The following is a 14,417-nucleotide window of genomic DNA, read 5'->3' on the forward strand; positions in this document are numbered from 1 at the left end:
GAAGGCCCCGTCGCTCGGTTGAGTGAAGGCCCCACGACGTCTGTTGGAATGAACAGTTTGTTCATCAAATACCCCAGTCAGGAAGGGGTACACAAGGCCAGAGCGGCATAGAGGTCATTGACTTTTATGTCGCTACCAAAACAGCTTACGTTATGAACCATTCGTCCTCCTGACGAATTTCAGTTGAAAGGGTAAGGGAAAAGATTTCCATCCTGATGAACATGAAGATGACTATGAAGCGCTTTATGTATAGCAAAGTCGGTATATTTTGATATGACTTTTTTATTCATTGTAAAAGTAGGATGCTCAGATGTATGTGGAAAAAAGATTTATTATTATTAGGGGTCCTTATTAACGCAATAGAGCCAAAAACATACATTTTTGAAATTTAAAAAATGGTTCAAGCGATTTGGTAGTGTTTTCAACTATTATACTGAACTCCACTCAACTTCAGGTGTTTCATTTATTTACATAGGTTTTCGTGAGAAAAAAAATAGTTATTTCAATTGAATGAATTATAAAAACACTGTTCAGTTGATTTGGATGAAACTTGGATTTGTGAATCGATTCTCTTAAAATCAAAGAAAAATCGGCCTGTCCTCAGAACGTTTCGCTGAAAAATGGAAAATATAGAAAATCCCACGGTAGCAAAGTTGCGGGTATCAGCTAGTCGATAAATATATCAATTGATATTTCTAATGTAAATATTGAGTGTTGTTGAATATTTTACCTAAATGTGTATCTCCAGCGGTGGACTTGACTTCAAACAAGGATCCCTCATCAATAGCCAGAATAGACACATCAAATGTACCTCCCCCAAGATCGAAGATGAGAACATTCTTCTCGCCCTTCAGGTTTTTATCGAGTCCATACGCCAAGGCAGCAGCTGTGGGTTCATTGATGATCCTCAAAACATTCAGTCCAGCTATTGAACCCGCATCCTTTGTAGCTTGCCTTTGAGAGTCATTGAAATAGGCAGGAACCGTAACTACAGCATCAGACACCTTTCCTCCGAGATAAGTTTCGGCAATTTCCTTCATCTTCGTCAGAACCATTGAACTGATTTCTTCTGGAGCGAACTTTTTCATCTCGCCCTTGTATTCCACTTGGATTTTTGGCTTCCCTGCGTCGTTGACAACCTGGAAGGTCCAGTGTTTCATGTCTTCCTGGATCTTGGGATCATCGAATCGACGGCCGATCAAACGTTTTGCATCGAAGACTGTGTTTTTGGGATTCATGGCTACCTGAAATTGATTGAAAATGGTTGAGGACAGCAGATAATTGAATAAGAATGTATGGAAATTTCATGAAGTCAAAAAATGTCTCATCTAGTTTTTCAAGTACAGAAGAAGCTGATGTGTGATGGATCAACTTCAATGGGCAACAACACTGGTGTTTTTCAGTGATTCATAGTGTCTTCAGCCCTTGTTCTATTATACATCTACGATCTAATTGAAACTGTTTTAAAATCTGTTTAACATCCATACGATCGACAACTCTCAGAAATTGAGAAACTTGTGCGAGCTAAGGACTAACGAGGTCTTACCTTTTAACGTGTGATTCCTGTGACACTAGAACCCAAAAACAAACATTCATAGTCTAATACCAGCTAGGGCTGTATCGACCTACCATAGGTCTGGACTGGTGCTAAACTGAATCACAAATGCATTCAAGGTTCGACTCAATACCCCTTGAACTACACGTTTTAAGAAAATCCAAATTTCTGGGTCCTATTTTGTTTCAACAGTCTCTAAACTAGATCTATCTGCTACGTTTTTTTTGAGTGTGATTGATGTAGTTTTCGACGAATGCTCCACTCAAATTCATTCATTTATTTCATACACTATTCCACAGGATGAACCCAATTACAGAATAGAGAGTAACAGTGGCATTTACAAATATGTACTTACATAATATAATTTGTGAATCTATATAAAAAAATAAAAAACAGAACTGTCAGTTAGCTGAGAAATGTCTTTTGATTTGTATAATCTGGTAGTTGTATATATCTAGGACATGACTAACATGAGGTATCGCACACTGTATAAATTAGAGTTTTTTCATTATATTTGTACGCGGAGTGTTGAGATAAAATGTGACACTATTCCTAGATGACCGTCTAGGAACCCAAAAATTCAACATATGTAACAGTGGAGAGCAGGTGATAATATATTTTAGGAAGCGCCTCTGTAGGGCTTCTAGTTGATTTATATGAACCTGAATGTAGGGACTCCAAACGACAGATGCATATTCCAGCCTAGATCGAACAAAAGTGAAATAATGCAATTTCAATGACGTAGTTGTGTAAATTCAAGTTCGTTTTTAGTGAGTAAGACATTACATTACATTTGGATATGTTGAGAGATACATTATTCTTCCGACACCATGTAGCAACGAGATTTAAATTCAGGGCGAGACGTTCGCAATCATTAGAACATGTTATATTGTGATTGAGTTTCAAGTCATCTGCGTATAAAAGGAAATTGACATCAATCTCAGCTCCGATATCATTAATGAACATATTGAACAGTAGGGGTCCTAGATTTGATCCTTGTGGTACAACAGTAGTGGCTATATAGTCGATAGACTTGAGGCCATTGAGTTGGACTTACTGCTCACGGTTGTAAAAATACGATTTGAAGAGGGTAATTAATTCGAATTAAGTCGAAAGCTTATTGAGCAGGATACTATGGTCGAGTCTGTCGAACGCTTTAAAAAAAATCAGTGTAGATGACATCAGTCTGAGGCTGACAATCAATACCCTCTGCAATACATTGAGTGATTGTTACAAGACTCGTGGTGGTTGAACGTGGTTGAACATTAGGATCTAGTTGGTCCAGAGTTACAATCACCTCCTGATGAAATCATCTCCAATAACGAAATTGTCATCGGTAGGAATGTTTTCAATGAACTGGGGTGTGGGGAATTTAATTCCGTTGGAAGTTTTACATAATCAATGTCGGGTATGAGAGAAAGAAAAACAACACTCTCACTCTTAATATCTGAAATCCAATCTTTTCATTTGGCATAGATCCAACCAGTATGACGTTTCACATCGATATAACCAAGATGTCTAATTTTATCCTTCTATAATTTCTCTAGTATGTAGAGAAGTTTGAGTTTCGAACTGAAACATTGATTCTAAAAATACATAAATTATATATACGAGCTTCCTGAAGTATTCATATCTTTCAATAATGAATACAATGGAGTGTTGGGGTGTATATTTGAAAGGGATTTGTGGTGGATAGGATCTAAGCGTGAAGAGTTTGTATTTGGAATTTCGTGTAACGAAATGAAACAGAGGATCCACAGTTTTAACAACCCCGAAAACTTCTGGAGTTGTCTATATTCTAGCAACAAATATTTGGTTGTATAACCCACTTTCAGCTATGTGAAGCTAACAAGAGAAAATTCAAGATGTATCACTGCAGTTAACGAAGCTAAAAACAATATAAATGCAATCACAGTCATTCTAAAGGAAGCTCTGAAATGGAAAGAAAAACAATTCACAGATTTGGCCCTCTGCGACTTTTCCTGAGATTGAAGAGACCTATGGAAGGCCGGTGTGTTGCGACAATTGAGGAGTTATAAACTGAATTGCAGAGAGAGTTCATGGTGCCTTGGCGTAATGCATTAGGAGTTCTCGGCAACTATTAAGAGCAGATAGTTGTTGGTTCACCCCACTATTAGAGATTAAAATCCATAAACTTACTTGCCAAAACGATAAACTCCCTTGCACTTGTCCCTTCATAGAAAAAACTGATACAATAAAATACTTAGGGGTCCTAGTGGAGCAGTGCCTCCGTTGGAATGATCATATTGACTATATGGTGGAAAGATTACGTAAGCTCACTTACAAATTTTATCAGCTCAGAAGTATAGTCAGTAGAAAAATGTTGCTTACTGTATGTGATGCCCTGGCCGAGTCCATTTTACGTTATTGTCTAATAATATGGGGAGAAATATTCAAATCTTCCTTACGTAATTCAGAAATGATCCAAAACTCACTCATAAAAATTATGTTCAGGAAGAATGAATGCTATAATACTCAAACATTATATGAGGAGAGTGGATTATATAGTGTATGAAAACTGTATACTTTCCGTTGTATACTATACTATGGACAGCCTATGTTGGCTGTCATAGAATGGAAAACATTTATCAATCACAACTACCACAGATTGGAAACAATACTAGATAGTTGACTAATTATACAAATGGTAGCGTGAAATTGCCTGGCATAACACTTGACAATACCTTATCTTGGCATCAACATACAAATCAGCTCAGGAGCAAGTTATCCAGCACTATTTATGTTCTACGACAACTTCAAAATATTACCAGCTTCTATTGAAAATTACTCATTATTCGCTTTTTCATTCTCACATTGGTTATGGGTTTGTTCTTTGGGAAAACTCACCTGGTTCTCTCAATATCTTTAGGTTACAAAAACGAGCCATTCGAATATTGGCAGATGTAGGTTTTCGGGATCCGTGTCAGATAATTTTCAAAAAACTAGGTATCATGCCTGTACCAACGTTATTCATTTTCATGTTTTGCTAGAAATCCACAGAATTGCGAGTACCTTACCTAAACGTTCTAATATTCATCAGTACCGTACGAGAAACGCTGAAAAGATCTGTACAAATCGATGTCGCCTAGCTAAATCACTAAAAAATTCTTTGGATTACAACTTATATAACTGTTTACCAGTCAAGCTGAAAGATCTCAGAATGAATAAATTCAAACAATCTATTAAACAACTACTATTGGAGGGCTGCTTTTACTGTGTCTCTGATTACCTGGGGTATTTTAAAAATCGCTCCTAAGTCTCAACATACAAACAACATACTCATCTGACTACCGTAAATATGCTATACCATGTTGTTTTTTAATGTTTTTATTGTTGATCTTTATGTTGCTCTACTTTTTATCTTAAATTATATTTTATACTCATCCGATCTGAAATAACGTTTGCTGTGCGTAAGCATATGTAACAAATTTGTCATGACTTGCTACAAACATGTAAAGTGTAATGTGGTTAAATAAACTTCTATTCTAATCTATTTTATTCTATTCTATTCTATTCTATTCTATTCTATTCTATTCTATTCTATTCTATTCTATTCTATTCTATTCTATTCTATTCTATTCTATTCTATTCTATTCTATTCTATTCTATTCTATTCTATTCTATTCTATTCTATTCTATTCTATTCTATTCTATTCTATTCTATTCTATTCTATTCTATTCTATTCTATTCTATTCTATTCTATTCTATTCTATTCTATTCTATTCTATTCTATTCTATTCTATTCTATTCTATTCTATTCTATTCTATTCTATTCTATTCTATTCTATTCTATTCTATTCTATTCTATTCTATTCTATTCTATTCTATTCTATTCTATTCTATTCTATTCTATTCTATTCTATTCTATTCTATAATTCAGCATACAGCAATCACTCAATACAATGTCACAAGCTGTTGTTTCTGTATCTTCTTTCGTATTTGAAACTCTTATTATGCTCAAAGACTTCTCATCATTTTGGTCGTCCTTCTAGGACTTCCCAGACCCAATTAGAAGCCTAATCTCGGTTTGCAAATGTATTGGATGCGTGACTGTAACACAAGCTCGGCTTAGATAGCCACGATCCTTCATAGATGTAAATTATAGTTCTGTAAAATAAGCTGTAATGGTATATATTTTATGTTAATCTGAATTGAATAAATTTGATTTGTTTTGATTGATTTGGTTCACAGGTGGATCAAAAACACCTTCCGGTTCTGGTGCAGGTGTTTTCATTCGTAGACCCAGGACAGAGATATCAACCTTCCTAGGAACTTATGCGACTGTATTTCAAGCGGAAATTTACGCTATTGAATTGTCTGTGGAGATATTGGAAGAATCCTCATACACAAGTCAATAAAAATATTGTCGGACAGCCAAGCGGCGTTGGTAGCTCTTGGCTCCTACCGAGGAACGTCTAAATTGGTAGCAAATTGCCAAAAACGACTGTCCTCGATAGGAAGATTATCTCTGGTCTGGATTCCTGGCCATACCTGCCTGGAAGGCTGGGCAGGCACAAAGTAGGTTTTAGAGTTCGGCAGAGTCGTACTATCACCATTTGACCTGAAAGACTTTGGCTTCTTTGAAAAGCTGGGTTTATTTGGTCGAGTGTGAATAGGTGTAAGCCACAATAAACCATTGCGGGTTGCGTTGGACGGTCGAATAGACCCACTTACTTTGGACCTTACTTTGGATCATCGCTTGTCCATAATTTTTTGGCCAAAAACAACACAGTAATCATGCTTTAGCCATCTTATTCGCCAGATTTGACCCTCTGCGACTATTGGGGAGTCAAAAACCAAATCGCTGAAATATCTCAAGGACATACCAGAAAGTGCATATCAGACCTGCTTTGAGGATTAGAAAAAACCCTTGCACAAGTGGGTAACTACTTTGAAGGGATAAAATAGAAATTCATGAATAAATGAATATTTTTGGAGAAAAATCAAAATTCACTTTATTTTCGAACATACCAAGGATATTTTTGGGGAGAAGTCTCTAAAAATCACCTCAAACATCTTGAAGTGGCACAAAAACGTTTTCTGAGAATGATTCTAAACAGAAATAATAGATATTCAAGCGACGCTCTTTATGAAGAGTCTAATATGTTTGATCTGAGACAATTATTTTTAATTAGCATAACTACAACGCAGTTCTTAAATAAAAATGAACTCCAGAAACCATCTCATGCTTATACAACGAGGCAAATTGGTAACTTCTCAATACCCTTCGCATCCAAATCAATTGGTCAAAACTGTTATAGAGTCCTAGCTCCAAAGGCATTTAACATACTTCCTAAAGAATTGAAAAACGAGACTCTCAAATTCAGATTAAAGAAAGGAATGAAACTCTTCACGAAACAATCTGATCGATATGAGACTCGTGCACTAATTGAAAACTAAAAAAAATAATAGAAAAACAATAATTTTGTTAACTGCTATATTGATTGCTCACCATAATTTTCCATGATGAAAAACTCACATTTTCAATACACACATAGACCACTCACATGTACACATATATTTGAGCGTAATAATATCATAAATTCTTTATATTCTTTCATTTTTAGATTGGAATTTTGATAGTTATTTTTATATAGTAACTTGAACATGTATATACATTCTACATATGAATCAATTTTAGATTTTTTTTTATATTTTGACCTCTAATTTTACTCTGAATGTTGAATTGTTATACTACTTTAAATTAGCCATATATGTATATATATCCACACACAAGCAGTACTGTTTCCGTGGTATTACTTTATTCACAATCTGTACCCTATATTGCTGTGAATAAATTATTATTATTATTATTATTATTGCATCGTAATGTAGTGTGTGTGTGAAGTATTTTGAAAATTTTCAATCATTATCATGAATAACGAAAGAGATAGTTGAAGAATCTACTTTTCTAAATTCATCCAAGGACATATTTTTTTTCAAAAACGTCAAGTTGAGATATATTTCCATGAGTAGGATAAGGTTCGTTTTCCAAAACGTTTCCATTTATTTTCTAACTATTGATTTGGCTATTTTGATAAGTTGAAAGTTATCCTACCTAACTTCAATGGACGCCCTGTATTGATATCTGTAATTTGGTGATTCGATTAGGTAACATTCTCTTGCAACATCAATACGTGCTAAGCCCATATTTGGACAAAACCGGATCGAATTTTCTCCGTCGCCGTCTGTCCATTACTAGAACTCCAAATATGAACATATTACGGCAGTTTGAATGTACTTGACAACCAATATTCATTTCAACAATAATTACAATCCAATTTAATATCCACTTGAAACATCACACAGCACAATAAAACGAGGTTTCTCAACGAAACATTCGCAATCAGAAACATTTGAATGTCATTGAAATCTGACATGCCTCTTGTAGAACCCAATTTCACAGGTCATGGATGACAAATGAATGAAAATCCTAATTGACAAATGCATTAGTTACAGAAATGTAAGTACCTACGTGCCCAGTACGTTCATATTATGGATATATTCAATGGGGTCCAGGATAAAATATTTAAATTCACGTTCAATGAAAATGTCCAAAGGACATACATACATTGTATTGGCGGATATCTGAAGGATGGTAGTTTCATTTTTAGGATTTATAGGGGATCACACCAAGCTGTTTAGTGAATAAACTTTCGTTGATTACTTAATAGACAGTGGTATTCCCCAGGGGAGCGTTCTCGGCCCCTTTATTTTCATATTGTTCACCTTCCTGATTACATAAATGACGGAGAGGTTTATATGTTCGCAGACGATACATTTATAATAGTATCCAGCCCAGATGCAAATGAGTTACTCAGAAAAACAAATAACATTATTCTCCAATTAGATAATTGAAGTAAAAAGAACCGTTTGATCATAAATTATTCCAAAACCATTGTGGTTCAATTCCAGAGGTCCAAAACAGAAAAACTTTCTACAGAACAAATAAACATTAATAATCAATCAATAATATTTCAAGAAAGTTGCAAATTTCTAGGTACAATTATTGACAGCAATCTAAGATGGGAGGAATGCATCACTATGATCTGCTCCAAACTGAATAAACACTACTTTGCAATAAAAAATCTTGCCTTGATGCGGAGGGTATAATTTCTGTGTACTATGCATTGGTTTAGTCGACTATAAGTTATAACATTGTAGTTTATGGTTTGGCGACCGATAGTACCAGAGTCTTTAGCACAAAAAAGGATGATTTGCCTGATGTTCCATTTGGATTATGTCGAGAATCCTACAGAAATATCTTCAAACAGAAAAATCTTCTAACTTTCACGAGTATTTATTTATACAAACTTCTGATTCACACCTATATTCACATAAACAGTCTCATCTGAAATTCAAAATTTCACAACTACGTAACTCGCAAAAAAAAACAAATTTAGACTAGAACTAACCACATACAACAATTACAATCACGAATTTCTACAATTTACTACCCCATGAATTGAAAATCAAGTCGAACCTGTTCAGATTCAAGTCTAAACTGAAATCTCTTCTGCTCCTGAATGCATTTTATATGGTGTCAGAGTCCCATTGACGATTTAAATTCTATTGAATAGTCTTATATTTTACGGACATTAATAATTTCTATATGTCATTTTAGCAATAATCAAAATGTAACTATGGTATTTTGACTTGTGAATCCATTGTTTAATTGGTGTCTGATCAATAAATTTCTATCTATCTATCTATCTATCTATCTATCTAAATGGTAATGAATCTGTATTTGTGCGAGCCAAGGATTAACAAGGATTTGCCTTGTAGCGTGCGATTCTTAACACGTTATACCATATTGTCTGATATTCTTCCAAGATATCTTTTGGGAATGGATTTAAAGTTATTTACTAAAATATCCAGTTGATATCCAAAAATACGATGGGTTCGAATTAAGTGGCGCAACCAGCAGTGATGAAGAAGGTATTTGAAAAAATATAGGATTCATCAAGTTATCTGAATCTCTTCATTATTCTTCGACATATTTCATGAGTGTCTGTAAAATAGCATTTTGTAAATATACCAAGATTTTAAAGTGAAAAAATATCCCTGTTTATTCAAATACTTTATCTTTCAAAAATCCAGTATTTTCTGCGAAATTGTTAGATACAATCAGTTCAGGGAAGCAGTTCATTATCATATTCAAGCCCTACAAATGTTTCAAATTTTATTTTAATGTATGTTTCGTAAACTTTTTGTTCCTCCTGAATCATCTCAAAGTCATTCAAGATTGAAATGAAAATATTAAGCAGATTATCTGAACAATCATCTCAAATCGATTCACCTGTTGACTATTTAGCCAAATTGAAATCTTTCTAAATATGATCAACAGCTCTATTTCAACATCAACAAGTATCTGAAAAATATAAAATTGGGACTAGCTTTTTGAGACGTAAAGCGATTTCTCAATTAATGTTCAACGTCAAGCCTTGCCTTCACAGTGAACAACTATTAGGTTGTTACCATATATGTGAAAAGTTTCCTTTCCTTATACGAGGGATTGGGCAAATATCGGATATGCGGTCGGTTACCTCGTTCACAAGCAGATTGAGCGATGACAAACCTGTTGTTTGTTGTCCGCTTCAGCCTAGTTCGGGGAATGATACTCTGAAGGAATTCGATTTTCAATTATTGGAAACCGTCAACTTTATGTTGATGATAGACACTGCCCTGCACTGACGAGTGGCCAAACAGCCCGAAACCGGTCTGCAAGTGTGTTCCAATGATTGAAAATGTATTGCGACAGTTGTAACACCAACAGAATATGCAGGATTGACTTCAGTGAAGAATCCTGCACTGACACCTGTCGGGTATAATTCAACGCCCTTCATGGTATTAGCCAGGGGTGTAGTTGTTCTTTGATAAGTGTCAGTCCATTAACCTACAGTGTAGGGAGTTGAGACTACGTTTTCATACTCGTAGCTATTGACTCGCTATAACACTAACGCACACTGCTAGTTTTGTACCTATCAAGGCCGTGCTAGGTCCGGATCCGCCCCTTTAGAAGCCGGGTTGCTCCTAATAGCAATTCACAGACATGTCATCATTCCAGCTGATGATTTTATAACGGAATTTGCCCATAAAAAGTCTAGAAGGTTTGATTTTGTATCGTGAATTTATTAAACTGGAATTTTGAGGAATTTCAGTTTTGAAACGGATATGTTAGTACAGTTTTTTCAGTGGAGGGCTTTTTCCGTGCCAATGTAATGATAAATTGATTAAATTCGAATGAGCAGATCTTTCTCATTGTAAATTCGAATTAGCAGATCTTTCTCATCGAGAACCCCCCCCGAAACAAAAATCTGGGCACGGCCTTGACACCTACTACTCTACACTCTACTCCATTTTTATGCGATCAGTGGTTTTGGCTACAGAGATATGAGAACGAACTCCTCAACTTTCACACACTCTCGATTTTTTTTTAAATCTAGAACATTCTGAAAACACTGAAATCATTGTCGACTCATTTATGACTTTGAAATGAAAATTAGAACTTTTATGAACGCTCTGTAGCATTCTGAATCTATCAGATTCATTTTCAGCTCAATCATGACAATAAAAGTAATATTACAACTTTTCAGAAAGTTCTCAAAACTTCCAGCCTGATTAAGAATATTATTTGACTATCAGAGCTAATTTTAGGACTGGAATATATCTGAATTTTTCAAAAAGTTCTTGAAATTTTTCAAACGTAGGTACTCGAAAGTTCTGGAAAAATCAAAGTGACTATGGTCACATCTCCAATATCTCCAGTCATATCTCCACAACCCTTCAACTATTGACTCGTAACTACCATGATAACATGCACTATTCTGGGCTTGAACTTTCGTTGAAAAAATAAGTAGTGTCATCGAAGTACAAATTCCGATTCTGGTGGAAATTTATCATTTACCTGGCTTTTGGCAGCATCTCCAATCAGTCTTTCACTGTCAGTAAACGCTACATAGCTGGGGGTGGTCCTGTTTCCTTGGTCGTTGGCGATGATTTCCACTTTACCATGTTGCCAAACACCTACGCAGGAGTAAGTGGTTCCAAGATCAATGCCAATGGCTGCGGTTTTGGCCATTTTTGGTATAATGGATTCACCTGGACATAAAAAATATTCACAATGGGTTTCATATACTTCAACAGTGCTAAGTCGATAAAGTTCAATCTCATACCTTGATTTCATAAATGCCAATAAATCACGTAAAAAAAGAGATTAATTTGGGAAGACATTGAGTTATATAACAGGTTAGGATTTGAATAATGTTATGAAAATTTCCATGAAAACTGCATAACTGATGAAAAGAAAGACCAAGACCAAGAAGTGGATGATATAGCCATGTGGAAGAGGTGGATGAAACTAAAAAAGCTATTGAAGAAGACGAAACTGATTGAAAAGGAGAGGGATAAGAATAGAAATATCCCTCCACAAGATTAAGAGAAAATTAGCATTCGAAGCCCATATACAAAACTGACAACAAAACCAGTTTTGGAAATACTTATATCCCGTTCAACAGTAGCATTCAGAGTATGCAAAAAATGAAGAAAATGACTAAAAACATATTAGGATAAGCATAATCATCATTCAGGAAAAAACCAATCAAAATCAACGTACACACTATTAAAAATTCAAATTAAAGGGCAGTATGGAGAAATCGGTTAAATCAGAAAGAAAGTGTCCATTTTGAAAATCATTCAGATGATGTTCTGAATTTAAAAAAAAAACAATTGTTCCAGAAATTTGCCATATTCGTATTACTTTTCCTGGCATTATTTTAAGAGATATTTGAAAACGTGTTACACTTTTCCATTACCACTTTTCATGCTGTACAATATAGCTTTGGAGATTTTCAATTCGACGTTTCGTCAAGAAATTATCACTAATTTCAATTTTTCATAGACCAGAAAAACCGATATAAGTTAGGCTTTTCGGCGACAACTTTACTTATCTTTCTTTATAATCATTCAAATAGTAAATTTTGAAACATTTCAATAGCTCTGGAATTCGCAACTTTTTTTTAATTATAAAATGAAAACAATTTTCGAAAGAGTGAAATATGTATTGTGTTTGTTTTTTCCGTTAACCAGCTGTCGCACCCCTACGAACGACAACCCTCAGGATTCGAAACTTGTGCGAGCTAAGGACTAACGAGGTCTTACCTTTCAACGTGTGATTCCTAACAAATAATAGATTAACATGATTTCCTGAATGATACAATTAGGGAAGGCGAACAATGCTTTGAATAAAAATAATGACATGATGTTGACTGAAATAGATACAAGATGATCCAAAAATTAAAACGGAGTTTGAACGGATCTAGGAATTGAAAAAAACACTTTTGAAAATCAATGAAGAAGAAGAAAATTTTCTCTATTTTTCTCTGAATTCCTTCTTTGAAATCATTCGCATGAATGAAATATTATTCAGTCGAGATATCCGGATTTTTTTATAAATCACCAGTGAACTGAAATGCCATTAATTGAATTTGAAACTTTAAATTTTCCACTGAAACAACTATTCTGTTCAATATAAAAAATTATTTTTAATATTATATATTCATGAATACTACCAAAGTTTGTATTTCGAAATGAATTTTCAAAGTGTAAATAATTCAGAAAATGTTGTTATGATATACACAGGAATTCTTTATAAAAACAAATAACATTGTATACGATTTCATATTTTTGGAATCTAATAAAAGAAAAAATTGAAATGTGGGAGGAATTGGGCTGAGTCAGAAAAAAAATATTTGAATTATGTAGGTGCCAGAAGTTTCTTAAAACATACTGAAATTATATTATAAATTTTCTTCCTCAAACGATATGAAGTATATGAAAGTATCCAATAGAATAATCAAATGGTTGCTATATGTTAAATTCGACTACAAAAATGAAAAATCAGTACCACCACAATAGTGACTTCAAAAAAGATATCCATAATATAATCAATCCAATTATATTATTTCGAATAAATAATCAGTACAAACATCTATGAATCCTTCATCTGTGACAACGACCCAAGGAAATATGCTAATGTAAAAAAACAGAATGACATACCCTATAAAAATTTGAAACTCCAAAACACAGCGGTTTTCTATATTTTCTGGAATATACACGACTGTCTGCTACATTTAAAATTGCTTTTTGGAAAGGCGAGAACTTATATTCAGAGTGCAATGGATACAACTCCCACTTGAGTGGAAAATAAATGAGTAGGGGGAAGTGGGACATGGTGTTTGAATCTGAGATCTCTCACAGTCGTTCTGAAAAACTTGTTTGGCGACTGTCATCAAACTTTCTTTTTTTTCAGAAAACAGACTCTTTCATGATTTTTCTGGTGACGTAATAAATAAGTAAAAATTCAGTGGTTTTCGATGAAAAATTTCTTTCTTTTCGGGAAAAAGGTATCAATAATCATACCAATCAATACGTATCCATGCTCAATTCATGTTCCCATAACCTTAATACCTCTTCAAAAAGTCAATTCCATGATATTACGATATATTAATGTTATAATAATAATAATAATAATAATAACGTTCATTCGAATAGAAATCAATCAAAATAGAAATGCACAGAAATACATATGTGGTGTTTACATCGTAATAAACTTCTGAATAAACAGACAAGATGGCCCAATAAGACCGCGATGTTGAGCTTAGGTACAATTTTTGTCTAGTTGTTTTACAAATCACATACAAGTTTCAATGAAGTTTAACTTCGGCACTTGTTTGTGCTTTAAATTTAACTTAAAATGACACGGCCAACTGCGACCCACTGACGTTCAGTGTTTGTCAAATTCAACTTATTTTTTTATTGAAAAAGTGCATTTCTAGATCG

At 34.3% G+C, this 14,417-nt stretch overlaps 1 protein-coding gene across 2 annotated transcripts in view; it reads right to left on the bottom strand.

Moving 5' to 3' along the window:
* The window catches only part of Hsc70-2 (Heat shock protein 70 cognate 2), a 32,074-nt gene that overhangs the window by 5,225 nt on the left and 12,432 nt on the right, over nucleotides 1-14,417 (bottom strand). The window contains exons 1-3 of one of the 2 annotated variants that reach the window (XM_023157465.2): nucleotides 13,635-13,788; nucleotides 11,485-11,678; nucleotides 731-1,244 (exon numbers count right to left, since the gene is read on the bottom strand). In XM_023157465.2, coding sequence (XP_023013233.1) covers nucleotides 731-1,244; nucleotides 11,485-11,658 — 688 coding nt within the window. In that variant the 5' untranslated portion in view covers nucleotides 11,659-11,678; nucleotides 13,635-13,788. Of the gene's footprint in view, nucleotides 1-730; nucleotides 1,245-11,484; nucleotides 11,679-13,634; nucleotides 13,789-14,417 lie in introns of those variants that run through there. The other variant, XM_023157466.2, reaches the window with a different exon arrangement.

The sequence above is a fragment of the Leptinotarsa decemlineata genome, unplaced genomic scaffold (genome assembly GCF_025532065.1).
Source record: "Leptinotarsa decemlineata unplaced genomic scaffold, Ldec_3_MD MMD2_tig00026330_RagTag_RagTag, whole genome shotgun sequence".
NCBI classification, from domain to species: domain Eukaryota; kingdom Metazoa; phylum Arthropoda; class Insecta; order Coleoptera; family Chrysomelidae; genus Leptinotarsa; species Leptinotarsa decemlineata.